Raw genomic sequence first — 25,460 nt, 5'->3', positions numbered from 1 at the left:
TGAGGAACAAAGAATTGGCGTGCTCCTTGAGAAAACTAATCACTGAATTGCACTATCATATTAGGAATTTTTCTTTTGATATATAACACATCTTTATTCATGACTTAGGTTAATAATAGCCTCACCAGAAAATTTCTCATCTCGTAGAAAACCTAGTCAATATTCCATAAGAGCTCTATTTCTGATAACAGATAAAATCCCAGTGCTGACCAGGTTCAACAACACTACTTATTGAAGAATATTTAGCTTTTATTCACCTAGCCTAATCAAAGTTAATAAAGGAACTCTACAGTATCTGTCTGCAATTACATATAAACAAAAAAAAAAAAAAACAAGCCTAACTGGCATTATTATATGACAGTTCAAAAAAAAAAGCAAGTAAGGAAGACAAATCAGAGACAGGCTCTTGTGTTTTCTGATGATTTAGCAAAGACTTTCAACCTATATGGAAAAGGCTGTAGTGACCTTCCTTAGAATCATAGGAAACTTTGGATTCTGAGGGACCTTTACAGGTTCCCGTCTTTCCTATAGAACCCTTTTAGGTATGGGAAGGCCACTATAACATCTCCCCACAGCCTTCTCTTCTCCAAGCTGAAAAACCCCAACTCTCCCAGCCATTCACAAGATACATGCTCAGGATTCCCCATATTCCTCCACTGTTCTACTGCAATTCTATTTCTGGCGCAAGTGTTTACCTTAAATTAAGGGATTAATTAAGGGTTGGTTTGTGCCTTATTCCACATATGCCTAAGAGGCTGGTTGGTTTTCTTCTCCATAGAACTGCCCATGCAGTAACAAGCTTAGGATTCAAGAGGAGGCACAAGAAGCCCTTGCTTATATTCATACGTAAAAAGATGTTTTGATTTACACTATTTGGTCGCAGTCAATGTGAGCTTATTTTATTACTCTATGCTGTTAAACACCAGCAAAAAAAGCCCCAGCAAGCATAAATGCAATTTAACGTTGCCCTTATAATCCCTTCTATATTCTTGGGAAATGAAAAGGTCACAAAGCGGAAAGGGATCACAAGGAACATGGCTCGCCATATACAACTTCTCTAACGAAGAAGAACTAAAATTAAAAAAGAAAAAACACCAATGCACACACAAACAGAGGAGCCCTGCAACTGCTGACAAAAAAGGAGCGTGATGCAAAAACAAATGCCAAGGGACTTTTCCAGCAAGCCTGGAAGCTACTGCACAAAGGAAAACAGCAACTACATGGAAGAAGCTTTTGAATTAATGAGTAAAGAAACAGGATAACATCGCTAACTCTCAATCAGTGGCTTTAATAAGGGGATGAAAAGAAATGTTTTCAAATATCAGTGAACAGTTTCACATGCATCGGCAGCTGATAGTCAGCAGAGCTGACTGATGTGTACCTGGAGTAAAGCCAGGAACTGGGCTTGTCTCCTGGCTGCCAGGTTCTTGTTTTAAGTCACAAAAACATTTTAAGTTACAGAGCATTCCTATAGCAGGATTTTGAGGAGAGAGATTTCCCAGGTATTGAAGACATTGTGTCAATACAAAATCATTAAGGTGGCACTTGCGTAAGTAGTTGGGAATAGAGTTTCACCCAGAAATTAGGATTACCCACATATGTACACCAATTACAGATCTATCAAATGTCACTGATTACTGACGTGATTTTTCTACACTTAGACAAACCTATAAAGTATGAACATTTTCTAACATAACTCAACAGCGTAATGAGAAAAGTTACTACTTAAAGGTGGAACTCTCTCACAATTATAGCTTGTGAAGCAGGAAAAAACCTTCCTTTGCTCCCCTTCCTTTATTGGCTTTCTTTTGGAAGAAAAGAGGTGTTTTTCAGGCTGAAAAACTACTATTGCTGAATAGTCACAAAAGGATCCTCCTTTTTTTACAGCTGCATTAAGCTTCCACATCTTTTTCATTCCCTTGTTTGATTTTCTGGGCTGAGGTGTGTCACTTTCTATGGCTTTATCCATGCTTGACAAATACTTTGTATTTGGCATATGAATAGCTAAATTATAGCTACTACACTTCCATTTTATGAAGTGCTGGTCTAGAGCTCCTTGGAGATCAGTTTCCAATACATTTGGCTTTGATACCCACACAAAGAAATGCGCAATACACTTCACAAGAACAGGAATGCTTAGAAAGAGGACTCCAGGGAACTGTGGTCTCTAAAATTATCGCAGACTGAAGAGCCCCTCCAGCATGAGAAGACCTAGGTCTCTAGGTTAATGGAAGCTCTACTCCTTACTTCAGACTTCCAGATTTATGATTACTGCATTCCCTTTTTCCAGAAGTCTTGATTTGCCCCTACTTTATGCTGACATATTTCAAAGGAGCTAAACCACAAACCTGAAGTAATACAACTGTGAACCAATCCTTCTTTCTTGAAACGTTCATGCACATAATATATTCACTAACCAGTGATCCATTTAGCTAAACACAGTAAGAAAAACACCTGTTAATTGACAAAGATCCGTAACAGATACAAAACACAAGGCTGTATCTCTACCCTATCTACACACTTTGGTTTATTAAGTATCCTTATGCAAACATGGCAAACAACTTTTTGAAGGACGCATTCCAAGCAGGCATTTATGACATAATGAATACAATAGACAGAAAACATAAAATCTGTAAAATAATCAGTGGGTTCCTGAAATGAAGCATCTTTAAAACATTTGCATACAAATACACATACATACACTTTTCCCCACATAAAGGAACATCCTCCCCTGAAATTGAGCTCTGTTGAACAAGGAGACAGCTCCCTTCCACACACACAAAAATTATTTTTATCATCTTTATAACATTCCAGTAAAATAGGGAAATATTGTCACTTTACATGCATGAAAACTGGAAGACAGAAAGACTAACTGGTTCACCAAGATTACAAACACTGAGTTGGGGAGGGACGCTGCCCAAGATCTAAGCCATTAGACTGGGCATGATTGAGGCATAACTGACCCACACTGGGCTACACTCCCTCTGGAAAAAACCTGACAAGGAAATGTCTCTTGCAGTGAAGATTTCTTACACACAACTTTACCAAGTGGAAGTTAACACTTGGAAGAGTATTTCCACTTTTGTGGAGAAGCAGCTCTACTTCATATACACATTATTTGCCAGGCCAGAAGCATTTTGGAAATAGCTGAAATATTTAGCAGAACATGAAAATAAACTTTATGTCTGTTCACATTAGAATGCATCAGCCAACATGGCATGATCAGGAGATGCAATTGCCTAAAATCCTGAAAAGTAGAACAGACTACAACCTCCAACAGTTACTATGAGTAGTGCAGCAAATCATGAGATTTCCAAATTCTTTCAGGTCTAAAATATGAGTAAGGTTACTAAAACAGGACTCTGCCTTCTCAAATTTGTAGACTAGACACAAACAAGAGAGATTTTATTAGTAGTACAATTAAGAAACAAATAGCTGCAATCTAAATAGTCTCATGGCTCAGGAAGAGCAGGAACCTCATTTTTTCATCTCTGGTCTTTGTTAATCCAAGAACAGGCTTCTTTGCTCTTCACATGGCTGTCATACCTACTCTCTTAAAGCTATAAATTTACATGTAGCAGCCAGGTGTTGAACTCATTGTATCCTATTTTAGATGTCTCAAACATTTACAGCTACAGTGGAGTTATTTAATGAAGAAGCATAAGGGTTTCTGGGGCGTGATTCATTGTACAGTAAATGAATCACTCTCTGAAGGTCCCTCCAATGACTGTTCAAGACCTCTTGCTGACTTCATCAAACCAGATTTTTGCAATTCAAAAACCTCATCCTCAAAAACTGACATCCTCTTGCAACCATTTGTTACCCTGTATACATCCATCTGGATCCTCAGATCCTTTAAACGAACTGAAGGTTATGGAGAAGTCACACAAAACAACACACTGTTCACGTTGGTCTTTGAAACAGCACTTTCAACTTTTCAACAAAATGTCACAGGAGAGAGGGAAGGCGCTCCATGTTTTACATCAGTTTCTCCTAAGTTAATTTGCAGAGGCATTGACTGTGTTTGACCATTGTTACCATCTGCAGCTGAGCCTGCAGAAACTCAATACATCAGAAATAGCAAATGCCAGGCCTACTAACACAATTTGTTGTACAAAAATAACCAGACACTTTAAAAAGTTTGTCCAAAATGTTTCCTGAATCCCAACTGTGTAAAGAAACTGATGGTTATATCAGTCTCTAGATTTCAAATGCAATATTGGCATTTGTGTTTGCGTCTATTCTTCTGAAGGGATTAAGAACTGATTTTGAAAAGAAATACTATGATATCTTACATATTTCTCTTTCAACCCGTTTTCTACATGCTTCCCAATGAAAATGTGTCAATACCAATGTGATTGGATTTTCTCGATAGTGTTTACTGATAAGACACATAATTTGACATGCATTCAGCTCTGGAGCAACTTTAACTGAATTATTCATTCAGTTTCCAGTGTTCTGTTTCAGAAAAATAATCTTCCTGAGGGAAATTTGATTTTTTTGTGCTATCTCCTCTGTCATAGTATAGGAGTTCACAATCACTTAACAGAGGAAAGCAATTTAGATTAAAATCTCAGGTTTTGAGGGAAGCCTTTTGTTATTAAATTTTGAATATACAATAGTAACTGCCAACTATTTAATCAAAAGTTATTGTTTGGCTCTGGGAGGAAAAAAAAAAGGTGGTGTCCAGTAATAGTATATGTCAGGTAAAAGACTTAAGTTTGCGTATCAGCTTTTAAGTTCTCTTCAAACTCTGTCACCCAAACAATTTCATTTATTTTCCTGCATAATAATAGAGAGAAAGTGAATGTACTCTTCTTATCAGCTTAATTATCCCAACTACAAATCTAAATTAAAAACTATAAATGCATCTAAATACAACTCCGTAAGTCAACTCTTTTTTCATTCAGGAGAAAATAAATTAACTTTCAAGGCCCTCTAACAAACAGGAGAAAATGAAACAAATGCAAGTAAAGAAGGTTAGAAGAACACATTTCACTGTTGATCTTGGGGGCTTACTCTCCACAGAAAAACTGAAGAAGGGTAAATTCACACATACCTGCCCATGCGGGGCTTTCTTTACAAAACACATTAGGCTTTCCAGTTTCCTGAAGCTGATAACAAAGTTATCACTTGATTTAAGCAGTGTTTCTTGGGCATTAAACTGAAACCAAACACTGTTATTGATATAAGTAAAGGATCAGTCCCACCAAATGATACAGTGCTGGCCATGTGATAGGTAGAAATCAGTCTGTCTCAGAATACCATCTGTACAGTATCTTTCATCTGTAAATCCTGAGGTGAATTCAAACACCTTTACAAACAAGGTCAATATTATTAACTTTACTTTGCAAATGACAAAACGGATGCAATTGGTTTCTGATGATAACAGTCTTAAGAGTGCCTGAGCCCTAGGCTAACAGCCTGTCTACAAGGCTGCAGTGTTTACCCATCTTCATGTGACAAACACAGCATTCCTCAAAGTGCAAGAAACCCAGGAAATAGTTATGAGTGAGACTCAAGGCAGAAACAGACATTTGGCCATTATCCTCAGATTTTTAAGCGTTGCATAAAAAAAAAAAAAATATGATAAACTACAAGGCAAGGTCAACTGTATCTTCCATGTGATATATCCACAGCACTTTGCACTTTACTGTACATGCATTATTAACAATTATTCAGAAATACAAGATTTTCATTATCAATCCAGCTCGTTTGATACCCAGTTATTGCACATTCTGCTTTAGTAACTGTGCTGCTTTTGGCTAAGACAGAGTTAATTTTCTTCAAAGCAGCTGGTATGCTTTGGACCAAAACAGCATTGATAACCCATCCGTGTTTTAGCTAATGCTGAGCAGTGCTTGCACAGAGTCAAGGCCTTTTCTGTTTCTCAGACTGCCCTGTCAGTGAGGAGGCTGTGGGTACACAAGAAGTTGGGAGGGGACACAGCCAGGATAGCTGATCCCACCTGACCAAGGGGACATTCTATGTCATATAACCTTGTGCTCAGCAATACAAGCTGGGGAAAAGAGGGAAACGGGGGCAGATGTTTGGAAAAATGGAATTTGTCTTCCTGAGTAACTGTTACGTGACATAAAGCTGTGTTTTTCCTGGAAACAGCTAAACGCTTGCCAGCTGATGGGAAGAAGTTAATTCATTGCTTATTTTGCTCTGCTTGTGCACGCAGCTTTTGCTTCACCTTTTAAATTGTTGTTATCGCAACTCACTTTGTACCCTTGGTCACTTTCACCCTTCTGATTCTCTTCCCCATCCCACTTGTGGGTGCAGCTGCTGTGTGGTACTTAGGTGCCTACCAGTATTAAACCACAACAGTAACCTATTTCATTTAATAGTGTTTCTGAAAGTCCATTTTGATCTGGTAAACAGCATCATTCATTGTCCTGGAACTGCCCATAGGACTTGCACATAACCTACAGGCAGCAGAAGCACAAGAGGAATGTACTTGTCTCTGTTTCTGGTGAAGATGCCAACTTTTACCCATATTCAGCCTGCTTGGCTACAGCATTTCTTAAGGTGGTGTCTGAGTCAAAAGAATGTCTCATCCTAAGTGCTGAGGGAGAGATATGTAATGCACATACACAGACTTTTCTTACAAAAATCCATGTCCACAACTCCTATAAATTAATGTGAACTTAGGTACTTATCTTTAAACATTGCAATATGGAGTTGAGAGCCATATAGCTCAAATACCACTTTTCAAACAAACATCTGACTCACCAAAGGTATTTTGGCATTCCTTTTACCGCTTGTGAGCAACTTGCACTACCCGAGCACGAGAGCATAAAACATGCAGCAGTAGGGTTTTTTTATGATGCACACAAGTATGCTCTAAAGACAAGGAAAAAATCCACTTATAAATGAAGACAATACTAAAACTCACAAGGTCACTAAAATATACCTTTTAACCTCAGCAAGCTTTGAATCAGCTTCTAAACCAGAACATTGGATAAAGCAAACTGTTAACAAGAAACCTAAAAGCACAGCACTCCCATTTGTCACCACACCAAACATCATACCAAAAGCCCATCTGAGATGAACCAAATGTTCAGAGTACATCCCAGCTGCCAAATAGCAGTAAACCAAGACTGCGCAATTAAAAAATAGGCTCTAAAAACACGAGGGAGAAATTCATTCAATGGGTTCTTCCAAGATATAAAAAGAAAAGCTCTTCTCCTATAAATTAAACAAGAAGCTCTTAGAGATGAATATGAGATTAAAAAAAATGCATTAAAGTATCTATTTAACAAGTAGTAAAGAGTTAAGCCTATCTTATACCAGAAAGCAAGAGGGTAAAAAAGTGCATCATAATAATGGCACGAAGCACCACTGGTACTTCAGGTATTGCAGCAAAATTAACCCCAAAATAAAACTCTACTGAACAAAGAAGGCCAATGGCATCTTGGCTTGTACCAGAAATGGTGCGACCAGCAGGTCCAGGGAGGTTATTCTCCCTCTGTACTCAGCACTGGTGAGACCGCTCCTCGAATCCTGTGTTCAGTTCTGGGCCCCTCACCACAAGAAGGATGTTGAGGCTCTGGAGCGAGTCCAGAGAAGAGCAACAAAGTTGGTGAAGGGGCTGGAGAACAGGCCTTATGAGGAGCGGCTGAGAGAGCTGGGGTTGTTTAGCCTGGAGAAGAGGAGGCTGAGGAGAGACCTCATTGCTCTCTACAACTACCTGAAAGGAGGTTGTAGAGAGGAGGGTGCTGGCCTCTTCTCCCAAGTGACAGAGGACAGGACAAGAGGGAATGGCCTCAAGCTCCACCAGGGGAGGTTTAGGCTAGACGTTAGGAAAAAATTCTTTACAGAAAGGGTCATTGGGCACTGGAACAGGCTGCCCAGGGAGGTGGTTGATTCACCTTCCCTGGAGGTGTTTAAGGCACGGGTGGATGAGGTGCTGAGGGATATGGTTTAGTGTTTGATAGGAACGGTTGGACTCGATGATCTGGTGGGTCTCTTCCAACCTGGTTATTCTGTGATTCTGTGAAAGACGTAAAACTATGGTTACATGCATTATGCCATCTCCATTTTGTTACAGAGGATTCTAAGATTACTGTTGGTGTGTGACACAAGATGTGTTGAATGAGAACTGAAACTTTGTTTCTATTACATCTACCTGTATTTTAGAGGGTTATGACAGTCCCTGACCCACGATCTGTAGTACGTGGGTCTTCACAACTCACAGTTACAGCAGAACCTGAAGCACAGTGAGCTGGCAGCTTAGAAATAGCCCTTCTTGACAAAATATATGCAGCCTTCCTCTTTTCTGTCTCATGCTACTCTCAACCCCAAAGCCGTTTTACCTAGAACAGCAAGACAGGTGCAATCACAACAAGAATCAGGCTTTTGATTCCAACTCCTTTCTGTACTGCTACAAAAAAGATAAATTTAAAAGGAAGCCAGCCACAAACAACCTTTCTACTGAACAGCTTCCTTCCCCCCTTCAAAAAATCATCTGCTGAGAAGTTAATTGCCTTACACTGTATCTTGTCACAGAATCATCTCATCAAGGGGTTCACATCTTCACTAAATATATGTGTATAATCATAAAATAATCTCATCCATATTCCAGAGCCCATTTCCTTTCACGACTGAAGGTAACTGCAGGCTGAGGACCACAACTTTTGCTTGTTAACACCTGCCTTTGCTGTGACATTCCCACCAGAACCTTCCCATTAGTGTTCTCTCAGCACTGTGCAATCGCATTGAGCTCTCCCCAGAGCTGCCACTCCTCCCCATTAGCCACTGTCACTATTAACTCCACAGAGGGCCAATTCATTCCATGTTCTTACCACAAGTTCATCGGATAGCCCACATCTCCATTTTCCCATGGCATTTTTCAAGTGCCTGTTCTAGCCTCAGTGGTTTAAAAGCTAACATTGCACTCTCTCCATAATAAATAATTGGCCATGACTGAGGAGGTGTATGAAACATACAGTAAACATAGAACAAGCCATTATATTCATTCCAAAATTCAGTTTTGATGGAAACTGCCGGGCAGACAGACAGAAAAGCACTCTCCAGGGGCAGCACTCAGGTTTGGAGCTCAGGAGGTGAAAGTATGGCCTAGCTGAAGTCAATGAGAGCTTTCACTGGAGTCACAATTTCACCCCAGGGACACTGCACAGCACACGTTTCAATCAAGTATGAGGTATGTGGCCAGCATGACACAGAAATGTTCAACTAAGGCTAAGGAAGTCCTTCTAGTTGCGCTAGTAGGCATAGTGATAATTATTTGCTTGCACTTTTGACATGCTGAAGGGGATGCCACTAAAATTGTAGCTCAATTAAATAATGCAGCTTCCACTGACTCATTACTGACTGGTGTCAGATATGAAAACAACTTGTAGGACTGGAAATTGTGTGTTAATGTACTCTTACACTGAGGAACAAACCATGAGCTTTCTTCTTGCTGCTCCTTCAGTGAGTCATTACACTGGTAATATAGATTACGACAACAGTTCTTCATGCCATTAATACATTTAAACTAGAAGCAGTAGCCAATATCTGATGTTTTATTTAAATAAAACAACAAAAAAAAAAAAATCAAACAATCAACTCACTAAACATTTATCTGTGTAGAGAGGAGTACCTCTTCAGCTCCTAGAAAAACCTCACTGTCTGAAGCGTAAGACTGGACTGCCTCTGCCATTGCCTCAATCAGCACATTTGCAAAGCAGCACTCGCCCCATGGCACGAAACCAGAAACTCCGCTGCCCCCACACTCGGTACTCAGCCCATTTGAGCCCTTTACACACTGCAGGACCATTCAAACATACTGGGGGCCTGGACAGAGTTCTCCTGGACGCAAGTAAGTCTGCAAATATGCCAAGTGGCCCTGCACATGCAGCGAGAGAGGACAGTACACCACTGTGGCAGCAAGATCGGTGCCACCACCTCACACCCCAGAGGCACAACAGCCACCCTCTCAGTGTTTCCAAGCGTTGACACCATACAGCCCTGAGCACCCCACATGCCCCCAGCCTCCCACACCAAAGGAAAAAACGACTGCTCCTGTACCACTGCCTGCCACTAAGAGTGGTCTCGGTTTACTCCACCACCAAGCAGTGCAATGATGAGGACTATCAGGTTTTGGGAAGTAATAAATTCAGCCGGTAGTGTCCACCTCCTTGCAGTTAACTTGAGGGCTTTGAAAAGATTGGATTTCTAAAAAGAATGACTTTTGGGGAATTAATGCTGTTCTAAACTGCCAAAGAAAGGCTACCCAAGCACTAAACCACTTCATAAAACTCTAGGCTGGTTTCACTGACTTCAGCAGTCTCGGTCCTGTTTGCTTCATCACCCTCGAATACCCCACAGCACTCAGAAGGTTTCAAATCATCTGGATAGACTCTGCACTACTTGCTACATGGAAACTCAGATCTCAAGTCAGCTTCTAAATAGTTCAGAAGGGTTCTCATCCACTCTTTGGCAAAGTTCCAATGCTTTAATACAAGAATTTGACTACAATTATACTACTATTTTTCAATTCAGCTCCAGTATCACCCCATGTGACTTCCAGATCTAAATTCCAGAGTTTAGCTAACCACTTCAAACAGAAGAGTTCATTTATGTTTTGGATATCAGTTAATCTACCTCGATGGAGCAAGGTAATTGTTTTTATAATCCAAAAGGAAAAAAACCAAAACATTTGCTCTATTTGGCTGATTCTCAAATTACCATGATCATGTCTCTGTCCATATGACCCCTATCAGCACTACAACAAATGAAAAGAAAACAGAATCAAGGAATGGGAGATTTTCCCTGAAAGAAATCCACAGAAAATACTATACAGATACATTTCAAACTATGCAGACTAAATTTTGAGAGCTCTTTTAAGTAAATCACCTCAATTTAAGGGTTTATTGCTTTGACATTAGAAACAAAAAAGGATTTCTATTGGACCAATGCAAAAAAAATATTGGAGAATGGTATAATACACCTGTTCACACATTTTAGAAAATTACTAAATCATTTGAGGCTTGCAAGTCTTGGTTTAAGACTATTTCCTCTGCTATTATCCATCCTCTCTCTCTGACACACCCTTAGCATACAAATACGATGAATGCAAGATGTCCACAGTAAAGCACAACACATTATTCCTGCTCTGTTGAAGTCATCAACCTTTCTATCAACATTTTCAATACACTGGAAAGCACTACATGTCCCCAGTAATAAATTTAAAACAAAACAAAACACTGTTAAGTCTATATTTAGTAGCAGTTGGGCTCTGCAAGCTACCAAACTGGCTCTATGGATTCCCAAAACTCAGGAGGGTGCCACAATCTCCCATCAATACCCTTGACTAACACCCAGAGGCTGACTGTTACCATTCAGTAACTGACATCAGCAGGACCTAGATAAGCTCCTAAAAGAAACCAAAGCAGGTGGTATGCAAGACTTCTCTGCTGCAGCACAGTGCCCCAGATACTTGTACTGACTATAAGCAGTTGCTGCCTTCTAGGGGTGGTCAAAGGATCCAGCCAAAGACAGCCAGGCACAGGAATAGATTGTTACAATTTATTTTCATACCTCATATACACTTAGGGCCTTTTCCCAATCCTATCAATGTAGTATGCAAAAAAAAAAAAAAAACCAACTCATTCATCTAGGATGAAAAAAATCAATTTTCATCATAATTAGGGACTAGGTTAAGACATATCATCATTCAGTCTTCGGTCACACCCACACTACCATTCTGCTGATGTGATAGCTATGTGACAAAAAAGGCTCTGGCTATTAAGAAGCTTCTTTTAAAAAAGAAAAACATCTTTTCTCAAATAACGCCAAATGCACCCATAATATTTTCTTGCAGCTTAACTACAATAACTGTAATGATACCAGCCTGACAGCAGCTGATGCAATATGCCAGCTGGAGGTCTCTCTTATGCTAAAAAGTTTCAAGCCTTTCTGTCAAACAAAAGGGACAAACGGTAGGTGAAAATTAACTTCAAATCCACAATACCACAGATCTGAAGTTGTGTGCACTTCTAATGCACAATTACAGCACTCTACCCAAGTAAACATTTCCGTGACAGCTCCTACAACAACTTAAAGAACGGAGAAGCAATCTGGGTCACACAATCATATTCTAGTGTGAGTAAATTAACTGCATAACACTACCATCATGCCATCTTCTCTCTCAAGAGGAAGTCTTTTACAGTAAGTAAAGCAGTGAATCCCTCTTTTTAAATACATCCCTTAACCTTCTTCAAATTTATTACATTTTATTTATATTCATAGGACTTTGCATAGATACATTGAAAACTTCAGGTTGGAAGCCAGAATATCTTATTTATAAGAATTCAGAGGTCTTAGATTCCCATATTGGATTATGTTGCTTTAATTTATTTATTTTTCCAATTAAAAGGTTCTCACTGCTCATGCATTTTTTATTCCCTAATGCTCTGTTCTATCAGGAGAAACATAAAAGAAGCAGACAACATGTTTTTTCAGTTGGAGACTACTTCCTAGCCTGCTCCAGTTTTATAATCTATTCTCCTATGCTTTTACCAACCCCCTCCATCAAACAGCTGAGAGTATCCATCAAAAACACAGGCTGTATTCATAGTAAAAGGTACTCCAGCACATATTTTCACCAAAAAGCATTAATTTTTGCAGCAAAGTGTCTTTCTGCCTTTTTATGCCTGCAGACAATGTTCAAGTAAAGGAATACTGATATTGTCTGAACAGGTGAAGCAGCCTTCAAGTTTACCTCCCCGTATTAATTACAGACATTGAGAACAATTTAGAATTTATATTTTTTAAATAAACTATCAATAAATATATTTTGATACAGTACCTACAATCTCTGACATGGTAGGCTTCGTGCTATTCCCTCATTCTTCTCTTAAGACTATTAAAATTAACATTTTCTGCATTGGTACTGTTGTAGAGGGCAAGCATTGCAGTGGACAGACAGGTACCCAAGGAAATGTTACAGATTCTACAGATGGAAACTGACTTCCAGTGAAGACAAACACCCACTCTTGTAGATCTATGATAGTCTCCTGCGGCTGCAAATCTCCTGACACTGCAGATACAAAAAGCAGGGGCCTTTATCTCTGCTTCCCTAAGAGGCTAAATCAGGGAAGGTGCATGGCAGACATCATTTCACAGAATCACAAGGTCGGAAAAGACCCCCAGGATCATCGAATCCAACCATTCCTACCAAACACTAAACCATACCCCTCAGCACCTCATCCACCTGTCTTTTAAACACCTCCAGGGAAGGTGACTCAACCACCTCCCTGGGCAGCCTGTTTCAGTGCAAAATGACCCTTTCTGTGAAAAATTTTTTTCTGATGACCAGTCTGAACCTCCCCTGGAGCAGCTTGAGGCCATTCCCTCTCGTCCTGTCCCCTGTCACTTGGGAGAAGAGGCCAGATCTCTCCTCTCTACAACCTCCTTTCAGGTAGTTGTAGAGAGCAACGAGGTCTCTCCTCAGCCTCCTCTTCTCCAGGCTAAGCACCCCCAGGTCTCTCAGCCGTTCCTCATAAGGTCTGTTCTCCAGCCCCTTCACCAGCTTTGTTGCTCTTCTCTGGACTCGCTCCAGAGCCTCAACATCCTTCTTGTGGTGAGGGGCCCAGAACTGAACACAGGATTCAAGGAGCGGTCTCACCAGTGCCGAGTACAGAGGGAGAATAACCTCCCTGGACCTGCTGGTCACACCATTTCTGAAACAAGCCAAGATGCCATTGGCCTTCTTGGCCACCTGGGCCACTGCTGGCTCATGTCCAGTCGGGTGTCAACCAACACCCCCAGGTCCTTCTCCTCCAGGCAGCTTTCTAGCCAGACTTCTAGTCTGTAGCTGCACAGGGTTGTTGTGCCCCAACTGCAGGACCCGGCACTTGGCCTTGTTGAACCTCATCCCATTGGTCTCAGCCCAGCGGTCCAGCCTATTTAGATTTCAATACATATTAACCCAATAGGTTATTTAAGGACACTCTGGCAATGACACAGTTGCTCTAGCTTAACGTAAAAACTCATCAGAAAGCCCTGACAACCCCCTTTTCCCTAGAGCACAGAAGCTACGCATAACCAGTATTTTGAAACAAAATTTGTTCACCATAGTGGGCTCAGCATTGAAGACTCGAGGTAATTAACCACAGCATACTTAATTTCCATGTTACTTTCAGCACAAATTTTACTTGTGCATCAGTTGTACATTCATAATTGATCAGTCTTTTCATTCTTCTAAGCTTTCAGAACCCTACTAAAATGTTAAAAGCATGTTAGTAAGTAGACCTGCTGCTTATTATGCCAGTCATTTGAAATGTATCCGTGCCTAGAGGTTACTGCCTAGACCCAACACAAAGACTCTGCAAGTCAGTGGACAGGAGTCCAGTGACATTCAGTGACATTTTTAGTCTGGACTCTCAACATCTCTTCCTGTGTCAGCAGCTCCAAGCTCCAGCATCACTCAGTGACAAGTCTTGCTCCTTGTTCTTGAAGGAGCACCAAAAGCAGCAAGTAAGATGCAGCAGGAGCTGATTTCAAAGGGACACATACTCAGGCAAATGTACTCCTTTGATACATATGCCTCCCCCATCATATTACATCTCATTAGAATAAAGGCAATTATACTGTTTTAAAGATGACTCTTCAAAGCACTAAAGGCTTTTACCAGTTCTCAAGTACTTCTTCCTAACCTATCCGGGCCTGAAAAACAAGTCAACTTTGAATTGAATCCAAAAGACAATCAAACACCAAATGTCAAAGCAATTCTACAAATCAGAGTAATGTGGGTGATAAGGCTGGGAAGAATAAAAGTAGATTCGACTATCTGTTTACAAATTAAAAGTTTTGTCTCTAATGCTTTCTGATCCACTCAGGTTTCTGGAGGCAAAAGACTAGCTTTGGGCATCAATACAAATCCTGTAGCAAAATTAGGTTGTGGCCAGATATTTTTCCCAGTGTGAACATTTTGAATGCACTCTCAGATAGAGGTTAATGTTAATAACACTGCATTCCCACATCACTCAGAACACTCTTTCGAATGTATAACATATTACCATAGCTCTAAACAAAAGAAGGAATGCATTTTTACAAATTCATGCATATCTTCAAGGAAACAACTTCCATAAAGAAATCCAGCAGGAATCCAAGGGATTAATTTTGTGGGTTTTTCTTTTTCCTTTTTGCTTTGTTTTTGCTTTTTACAGGGGAGAGAGCAATAAGTAAAAACTCAGAACTTCTTTAACTCGATAGGTACACTTCAAGCTAAATTCTTGTTCTGATGACAATCTCTGTAGGAGGTGTGATACGTGAATCTATTGATTGCAGTCGCGTTCTCTTTCCCTGTGACTGACTTGTTCGACTATGTCTGCAGAAGTATCTCTTCTCATTAAGCATCCTGAACTCAGGAGTGCCAGCAACAACGCAGTAGCCTAAAATGGTGGCATTTACATCTAAAGTTTACAGCTCTTAACACTGGATTTCGTGCATACCTTCAGCTGCTTCTTTCCTAACACTAACATGAAGAAGGCTGAGGATCATCAGTAGTGCTCAGAAGTAACTCTCGTTGGCTTGCTCAACATTTTCACAGCTTTCAACATTTATTGTAGCTTCATCAGGAAATACTAGTGCAAAGATGAACAAGATGTTGACTCCTCTTCTGAGTGCAAAGATGTAGGCCGTTGAGATATAAAGGAAACTAACACCAACATACACAAAATTCTATAATTAACTGAACAGAGATGCTGTAGTTGAGTGAGGAAATTAAAAGACTTTTTTTTCTTTTTTTTTTTTTACTTAAAGTTCTACTATGAACTGCCCTCAAGCCAAGCTTTCAAAACTACTCCCACTCCAGTACTTGAAGGGGCCTACAAGAAGGCTGCGGAGGGACCATTTACAAAGGCTTGTAGTGATAGGATTAGGGGGAATTGCAACAAACTGGAGAGGGGCAGATTTAGACTACTCATGAGAAAGAATTTCTTCACGATGAGGGTGGCGAGGCCCTGGCACAGGCTGCCCAGGGAAGTTGTGGCTGCCCCATCCCTGGAGGTGTTCAAGGCCAGGTTGGATGGGGCTTTGAGCAACTTGATCTAGTGGGACGTGCTCTGCCCACAGCGGGGGGTTGGAACTAGATGATCTTTAAGGTCCCTTCCAACCCAAACTATTCTATGATTCTACTTTTCTACAGCAGTTGTCATAAAATACCACAAATACACAGCCAAATAGAGACAGTTAGGTATGGATTTATACTGTGGGCAGCCTTGAGAAATACCACCTTAAGGGATACTCTGATGGATCAGCCCTGTTCAGGGCTACCTGACAGAGACAACAATACACATTTGTCATCTCATATGACAGCACAGCTCATTCTGTAATTGTATTTATCCATTGCAGCCTGCCGCTCTAAAGAAAATCAGGTCATAACCATGACGCATGCAGCTCTTGTCCCTGGATAGACTTCTGCACCAGGCAAGCATTTTATGCTGTTTTCCTTTCATGTTGTGTGCAAGAAGGTAGCCAGCAAAACAATCTGTGAAAAAGAGTCTTCCTAAAATACATTTGCTGTTTATAAAAAAAAAAGAAGAGTTCATAGGAAACAATGTAAGAGCCTGTCTTCAAATCCAGTATGTCAATAAATAAACAAAAAACGTATACTGTTATAAGCTAAGAGATAAATAAGTCAGAAGACTGAAATTAAGACAATCTTTACAAATTGTAGATTTCACGCCTCAATGAAATTAAAATTGCTCTAAGCAGTTAATTGCTTCTAGGGTCCAAATAAAAGGATTTAATAAGTAACCTTCCTTGAGATTAGATTTTTACTGTCAGCAGTTAATGCAGTTGCAGAAAATGGTTATAAGTTTCTTCTCAAAACAGTATCTTATAATTACTGTGGTCAAAATTAAAACTTTTTCAAATGTTCCAATAACCACACACTCCCATAACACTCACATAATTTTATTTTACTTCCCTGAAAAAAAATAAGTCTTTAGAAAGAAATCACGCTATCCATTTAAGTGCCAAAATTCCAAAATGTATATGCTGACCTTTTCACTGAAGGCAAAGGACGTTTTTATATTCATTTCAGTGCAAGAAGACCAAGCAATGGTTCATTTTCCTTATTTCTAAAGACTATTCTGAAGGTCCTAGTTTCAAGTTTGCTGTTTCCTCATCAACCACTACGTTAGCAAAAGCCGGTCTTCAATGCATTGTGAGATCAAGTCCCAAGAAAAGATAAATTCTAGGGAAGAGAGATTGAGTTTGCAGCTTTTTATTCCTTGAAGTCCTGACAATCTGCCATCTTGCAGACTTCATAACTTTTTTAAAAAAAAAAAAAAAAAATGCAATGACAGTCAGAATATCCTTCAGAAAATAAAGTGCCAGTTCCAGACATGCAAAAAGAACTTTCCAGGTTTCTCAGAAGTTTCAAAGAGGAGAAGCAGGTTGAAAAATCCATAAAAAGTGTATTGCTTGATTACGTAAAATAAAATTAAAACCCCTCTAACACATTTATCTATTTTTCGAGTTTTCAGGTATGCTGAGTGAAGCAGTTCACAAGATAACAGACTGCACACCAATCTATCACACTTAAATGCAATCACAGTCAAACATAATATCACCCAGTGCCGAAACTACAGAGATGCATTTAATACTCCCCAGTCAGCAATCAACCTTTTCCACATTTGTTCATAATCACAATGAATTGTTTCATTTCAATGCTTTGTTTTCCTTTTCTTATCCCATGGCAGTTTAGTGTGCTTTTTAAATTAGATACTTTAAAAAAAAAATTCTCCTTTTCCAATTTTATTCCTGTGTAAGAGAAGAGGGTATTTTTTTTTAAAGATATGTAAATTACTGAACATAGTTTCTTACCTGTTGCAGTCCACATGGAGCAGAAGGTGGGATGCACTAAGTGACACGGCAATCTTATGCCACTGTCCATCAGCCAGACGGTACGGAAACACTTCTGTTCTTGACTTCCCATTAAACCTGTAGTGATATCTAATCTCATCCCGTAGGCCACTGCTCTCCAGTTCAAAATAGCTGTATTTAAAACATGAAGAAGAATTGATTCCATTTTTTGGTTTATTCATTGTTTCTGTCACTTTATTCTTTAATCTTAGGCTTCTTTAACAAACAGCACTTGGAAGGTCACAATTTAAAGAGGTTGCTCAGCATGGATTAGCTACTACTTCATTTTTTAAAAAAGGTAGAAAGACAAGGCTATAAATTCACTGCATTTCAAAGATAGCAATACCATTTACGTGAAAACAGCTAACCTTCAAAACACCATTTAATAGTCCTGGAAAATGAAGTCTTCTTTTTACCAGATTAAACTAGAAGACCGTTATGCTTATTATTGAAACCATAGTATTTTGTATGAATGCAGGATTTGTAGGAAATGCAAAAATAAGGAATTGTACATATCATTACCAATGAACAAACAAAACGCCGTTACTGCAAGAAAGCACCAGGTAATCATTAAATTTGTATTTATTATTTGTAAATTCACTTTTTAAAAAAACTTTTTAGGACTCCTCTACATGCAACTGTGCTTAACTCCTTTTGTGACTTTAATTGCCACAGCTGTAATTGTTCAGCTTCACAAAGGAAACAAACCTTCTGGTTGGATTAGGTGTCTCAACACCTGGCAAACAATCAAAACCTTCCATCAGTTGTCACCAGCAAACAGTCATAGCAGAGCTAACAAAGTACAGCTATTAACTGGCTTCAAACTGGCAGGGGGAAGCCAAGTCTTTCTCTAGGGTGAATTTAGCCTTTACAGGTTGTAGGACACTGAAGTGTAAATAGCGAAGCTTTCTTTTCGATCTCAGATCACACAGAGTATTTATAGCATATGAAATGAAGGCTGTGTTTTTCCTGCTAAAATGAAGCCCTGAATATAGAAAGAAGGAGATGCAGATCCGCTTTTCTAGCAGAAGTAGCTGTACAACTAAGTGCAGAGGTTAAGTTCTCCAGCTAGTCCTCCTCCCTACGTCTATCTCCACAGTATCACGTTCTTCCCTACTTGACCACAGCATTTTGACATGCCAGCTGAAAGACAGGTGCTAGTTTGAGGTTATATATACATGTAAAATTACAGTAACAAAAACCAAATGAACAAATGCAACATAAAAAAATAAATATCCAGGTGCTGATTTTCATTTTCACACAAGCCTTTTATGCTGCTTGGCTGTATGCAGACCTTAAAAGCCAGTGTGCACAAGTGTTACAGGAGGTGTGTGCACTTCACCAAGAATAGTTCTTACCAGTGAAGTAGCACCTTTTTAGAACATAAAAACTGAAAACTGGAATTCTTTAGGAGGAACTTACTTACAAAATAAACGCTAGCTGGGAACCTGTGCAAAAGATTACAACAGACTGGGAAGGGGAACATCAAGTCAATAAATGTTGACCAAAAGATAACCTCAAACCCTCCTCCATCTTGCCAATGCTTTACCATTACATTTTTTCATGCAACATATGAGCATTATCAGGTCACTCAAATCAAAGACTCAAGTGGCAAGGTAAAAACAGTCACAGGCAGATAAAGGCAAAGACAAAACAGAATGAAAACACAGTAGGCATGTGTACAAATAAAATACATGCAGTACAGAGTGGAAAAAAATAACAAAGGCTGGTACGGTGAAGGAACTGGCCTGCTTCATGCATATAAAGGCAGAAGAACAGGCATTTTCTAAACAGGAGAGCAAAATGATGATTAATGACTACCACTGCCAACACCCATTAAAATACCTAAGTTACATTCATAAGAAATCTGGAGAGGATTTTTTAATTATTTTATTTTGATACTCAGTAGGAGAACAGTCGATATATAGAACATACTGTTGCTGGCATTTTCAAGCCAGGAAAGCACTAGGACAAGTACTGTCAGTGAAGTCCTACTTACAAAGTTAAACGTTTCATAATTGCCATCTGCTCTCAAAGCACAAAAGGAAGTCATTAAAAAGACTTACTTTCTTGTTCAGATAAACAGCAGCAAGGCAGAGAACTTCAAAAAAAAAAAAATGAGGGAGAGCTACATAACATTCCAGTATCTCTCTCACACATGAAGTATTTGTATAAATATATATATATTTATATGGTTGATCATAGAAGCTTAAGAGGCTGAGAGCAAGACAGGCTTCTCTTGCAGAAAGCGCATCACTTCCTGCACTCATTCTTCATAATCTCTTACAGCCACAGACCTCATCACTTACTACACAATGTTTTGTTTGTTAATAAAAAGGCAACAGTTCAGCCCTGGAAAGGTCAGTAAAATACTGTACTGAATCGCATCTCTGCTCTATTATTTGAATATCACAGGGAATTGCAAAGCAATGTCGTTTCTTGTCTGACAAGCCTTAGTGTCAATACTTAAGAAATAAAAATAGCTTGTTGCTTATGCGCTAAGTCTGTTGTCTAATTTATATCATACAGAAGTGACTAGTTAAAATTTACTGCAAAAGCCAGTACTAGCATTTGTCTACACATACACCCGGTCGCCACAGGACTGCAAAGAACACAAAACTTTACCTCGTCAGTGACTGGAAAGGAGGACGACACCAGACAAACTCTCCACCTATTTTTCACTACCCTCCAACAAGTGCAAATTAGAAGCAGTTATGCTCAGAAAAACATCAGTAAACAACAGTCAACAAAATCCCAACAGCAGAAACTGGCTGGATTAGCCCAACATGTATCTATCTCAAATATTTTAAAAAAGCAAGGCAATGCAAACCAACATTCTTGCAATGATTTTAGTTTTTTGAAGACACAAATTCACATTGAGATCTTGACTACAAACACACTTTACTGTTCACAGTTCAGAAGATGTAGTTGTCCTTTCTCTACCAGAATATCATTCATATGCAAATAACTTTCTCAATAGCTAACACCATCTTTTCTTTCCTCCTCCCAACAGACTCTGGAGGACAGCCTCTTCAGAAACAATGACATAGAGGCCATTCACTCCTGGAAATAAATGCACCTGCTCTGTGTTCAAGTTCCAATCTTCAAATCATGGAATGCAAGATAAATGCATGGGAAAACATGTGCTTAGGCAAGAAATCATCAATCTGTGAAAAAATAATCAGTAAAGCCAGGAAAATAAATGGATTTTTTTTTTAACATCTATCTCATCTTCAACTTGAAATGCCATTCCACAAGTTTTTATCTACTATAAACCAACAGGTAAACAAGGTGGGTAAATTAAGAGAAACTACCATAGAAGAGATAAGAAAACGGATTAATCCCTAGCAGGTGTTTTGTAGGTACTTCCCAGTATTTTGCAAGGAAGAAGAAAACATAGGAACCGGACAAGTCAAGGTTCCTAAAAGGACTGCATCTGGGACTACCTGAAAAAAACATAACATCAGTAGAGAAGTGTGAACTTCTAATGTTGCCATGAGATCCATATCAAAACCCCAAGGGAGATTTCTGAGTATTACAACAAATTCTGCTTCTTCATCACATCTGCTTGAAGCTTGTGTGCCATCTTGCTGTTCGACTTAGCCCCCTGCTACTCTTCTCAAGACCTTTTCCAAGAGAGAGAGATGAGACAGCAATCTACTAGACAAATTGTTAGTACCAAGTGATGGTTTCCTTGTTTTCTCAATGAGGATTTTTTTTTTTCATTTTTTTAAATAGGCATGATCAAAAGTAACATGCATTTTGACAGAATAAGTTCTCGGAACACAAGTATTACGGAAGCTTGCTCTTTATGGAACAGCAACACAATATGACCTTGGCTGAAATTTTCCCATTACTAGAATTTCTGTATTTGCTAAACACATAAGCTTTCGCTGGCTTCTTTTATACAACGATAGAATTCAAATTCTTTTTACAGGTCCATCTGCAGCCTCTCATTCAAATCGCAATGTGTAAGAGAAATACATATTCCTTAATTCAGATTAATTTTATGCACATCAGAAAAAATGAGATATTTTAAGATCCTGCCATGTGCTTTACAGAAGGACAATATTACTCCACAATAAACTCAAGATGCCTTAGAATTCTTTCTGACAAGTTTTGCAACCCCTATATATCTCACACAAGAATGTTGATAGGAGAGAAGAAATCATTACTCGGTGATGTTTAATGCTTGATTTTTTTTTCATTTAGTCACAACCATAGTGAATATTTCACTGTGCATTTGACAGCTCATTTCACTTCCAGATCAGGAAGAAAATGTACCTAAAAATATACTGTAAGATAGAAACAGGTGCCGTGGATGTAATGCCAAAAAAAATTGGGTAAGTCATTATCAATATTAAATAAGAGCATATATGACACCTGAAGCAGAAGTAAAGTATTTCTGTAAGGCGAGTTGGCTTAATCCACCATCTGCATTAAATAAATATATTCATCTATTTATCATATCCACGACAGCAGTGATCTCAACCTGTGACAAACATCATATTTAAAGATTTCACCTTTGTCAGTTTGTGCAAGTGGCCAAAAGATGGAGGGTTCACAGACTACAAATAAGACGCAACCCCAAGAAGAGCTATGGGATATAAATCCTTCTGAATATCCTTAAGAGTATACAGTACTTTTTGTTCTGATCTTTATGATGCTAACACCTATCTTGAGACACTAAAATATCCCCCAATGAAGACAAGGCACCATGTGGTAAGCACAATACTGATTAAATGCTCCGATAAGAGCTCTTAGAACTAAAGCAAAACTACTTTTTGCATTCAATTCAGGAAATCTTCCCCTTCATCACATTCAAACATAAATAAAGCAGAGTTATCATTCTGACTTTACAACTTCCATCATCGCTGATCAAGTGCCAAATGAAGCCCCACAGCCTCTTTCGAGGAGCAGCACCAGCACTTACAGCAGATGCTCTTAGAGCTACTGAACAGATGTCCCAGGGCAAGGCAGCAGGCACAGATGGCATCCCTGCGAATATGTACAAACTTGGGGTTGCCATCCAGTCAAAACACTTGTGCATCTGCTTAACATTGTGTGGGAGAAGGTCACAAAACCACAGGAGTTCAAGAATGGAAGCACCGTTCACCTTGCATACGCTGCAGCAACACTACGATGTTGGGTCTCTCAACTGCTGGAAAAAAAATCAATGCCGTAGTAAGACTCAGACTGTTACTGAACAGAAGCTTCTGGTAAGTTCTGTCAGTCTCAAGGCACAATTTCTTGTATTTTTTAAATAGCAAAGCAAATTCAAGGGAAGTTCAGCTAGAAATTTGGGAAGCTTCTGCCCATATTTGCCTATTTGGGCACGTTTGTGCATATCACTTCTTCATTTCACAGTAGCATCATACCAAGCAGAATACCAGAACATTTAATTATGTTTAGTGATAAAAAGAGCTTCAGGCAAGACTATGCTTTAGCAGCTTTGTAGAAACACTTCTTGATGTATTCAGAGACAAAGAGCCAATGAACCTGCATCTATTATCACACAGATTTCAGGAGTTTCAATCTACAGAGATTCTGTTATGAATCACAGTTCATTACATTTTTGGCCTTTCATTGTTCCTAGCTACTGATTGAGGCTGTGTGCTCAGTGGTACACACAGCACATTGTTATTTCAGTTGTGCTGCCAAAGTGGCTCAGCCTGGGCAGCAACAGAAAATAAACTGAGACCTTGTCCTAACGCTGCTCAGTGGAAAGCAAGTCAGGCCAAGGGCACACACTGGGTACACTATGGTGCAGATAAGCTGGCAGGCACACACCCAAGACCATCACCACTGTTAGTGAAGCCACAGAGAGCAAAAGCAGTGCCTCTGAAACAAGAGATGCATCCGACTTCAAACAAAAGTAAACACTCACCGTGCAGTTGTCACCACGGTTCTGTATGGATGCAAAGCTAGAACAAGTTGCAGCTGTCAAGGCAAATTTTTCAGTCGCTTCCACAGGCACTGTTCTTGTACCCTAGTTACTATAAAGTGACAGGGGAAGATCCCAAGCTCTGAAGCATTAGGCATTGTCAGACACTGGATTTTGAAGTACTACTCTCACATGCAACCACACATGGCAAATCTTCACTTACATAGCATTAAAGACTTAGTACTGTGGCAGAGATTACGCACTGATATCATCAAAGCTTATGAGCAAAATCAGACTGACATCAGGCAGCACAAAAGGTGTTGTGAATAGAAGGATCATCTGTGACAATGAAGGTATTCTGCTGAAAAATCAGATTAACTTTCTACAAAAGAAAATGCAAATCTGAATCCCATATGTTGCACAAAGACTCTGTCATAATTTACTGTATTCCGTAACTATTCCTTCTATACAAATAAATCCAAAAAAAGCTAAAACTTAATACTAAATTCTTTCAAAGCTTTCAAGTAAAAGCATGAAAGTTCAACTTCACTGTTCTGCTGGCTACCTAAACATGATTCTTTCAAAGGTTTGTGCCCTTTCCTTTCAAACAAAAGGAACTAACTCCGGTCAGTTAAACAACTTTATTTTTCCATTCAGATCACTGTGAGGACAACAGGAATCAAATTCTATCAGCCTAGCTTGAAACTTTTAGCAATAAAACCCCCCACACTGACATTTTCTATAATAAACATCTTGTCTTATGTTCTACAAACCTGCTACATGGCAGCTGGGCATGCAAGCTGCAAGGCATTAAGCATTTATGATGCTCAAAATATGCATTTGTGTACCTGCAACTAGGCAAAGGTCATCCAAATACAAATTTACTGTCTTCTTTGATCATATATAAGAAAGAAGTAACCCTAACTTCTGCCTGCCAGCTAAGACAGCCTGAGTCAAAGCTGGTACAAAGCAGCTACTCATTTTCATGGCATATGTTGTAAGGACTGACCTCAAGCTTTTTTGTTTTCATGTCATATGTCTAAAAATCTGATCTTCTCTGTGGCTGCTACCTGCCTACTATCTGAAAAAGACCTGGTCTCTCCCCTCTTCATAGGGAGGCAAGTAGGTAGTACCACAATGCACCTAAAAATAGTACCGCATCTTAGCAGGCTTCAGAGCTAGCACACTCAGCAGGGCAGAAAAGAGCCTATCATTTGAAGTAAGGTGAAGTCATGACTCCTTAGCTGCTGCCTCTTTTTTAAAAAGAAATAACAAACTCCACATATGTCCTTATACAAATACAGACACAAACACCTGCAAGAACCAAGACATCTCTATTAAAGGTAGGTATCTGCAACAAACGGCCAAGTAATGGGAGAAATTTTATTTTATTCCCTCATAAAAAGCAAAGGTTGGGCTCACAGTAAGGGACACAGTCTAGCACCTTTCGGGAGTAACCGTTCCCAAAAGAGATGGCCTCACTCTCCTGGCTGCTTATTCCTACCTCATCCTCTGCATCAGATCTAGCTGTTCAGTTGCAATGAGGCACATCAATCCAATGAACTAGTCTGACAGAAAAGTAACCTGACAAAAGAAAAGAATCATCTCTTTACATATCACCACTCCAAAACCAAGTCACTTATACTCATGTTATCACTGTAATTCTAGCAAGGAATGCAATCCACAGTTA

General features: G+C 39.4%; 1 protein-coding gene across 3 annotated transcripts in view; it reads right to left on the bottom strand.

Moving 5' to 3' along the window:
• Positions 1 to 25,460, bottom strand: part of NELL1 (neural EGFL like 1) — a 297,253-nt gene that overhangs the window by 239,059 nt on the left and 32,734 nt on the right. For all 3 annotated transcript variants that reach the window (XM_069857451.1, XM_069857452.1, XM_069857450.1), the window contains exon 4: positions 17,848 to 18,018. In XM_069857451.1, the coding sequence (XP_069713552.1) occupies positions 17,848 to 18,018 (171 nt within the window). The remainder of the gene's footprint in view (positions 1 to 17,847; positions 18,019 to 25,460) is intronic.

Source organism: Phaenicophaeus curvirostris, chromosome 5, assembly GCF_032191515.1.
Source record: "Phaenicophaeus curvirostris isolate KB17595 chromosome 5, BPBGC_Pcur_1.0, whole genome shotgun sequence".
In the NCBI taxonomy this organism is placed as follows: domain Eukaryota; kingdom Metazoa; phylum Chordata; class Aves; order Cuculiformes; family Cuculidae; genus Phaenicophaeus; species Phaenicophaeus curvirostris.
The sequence above is the reverse complement of the archived record's forward strand: the minus strand, read 5'-3'. Positions and strand labels throughout refer to the sequence as shown.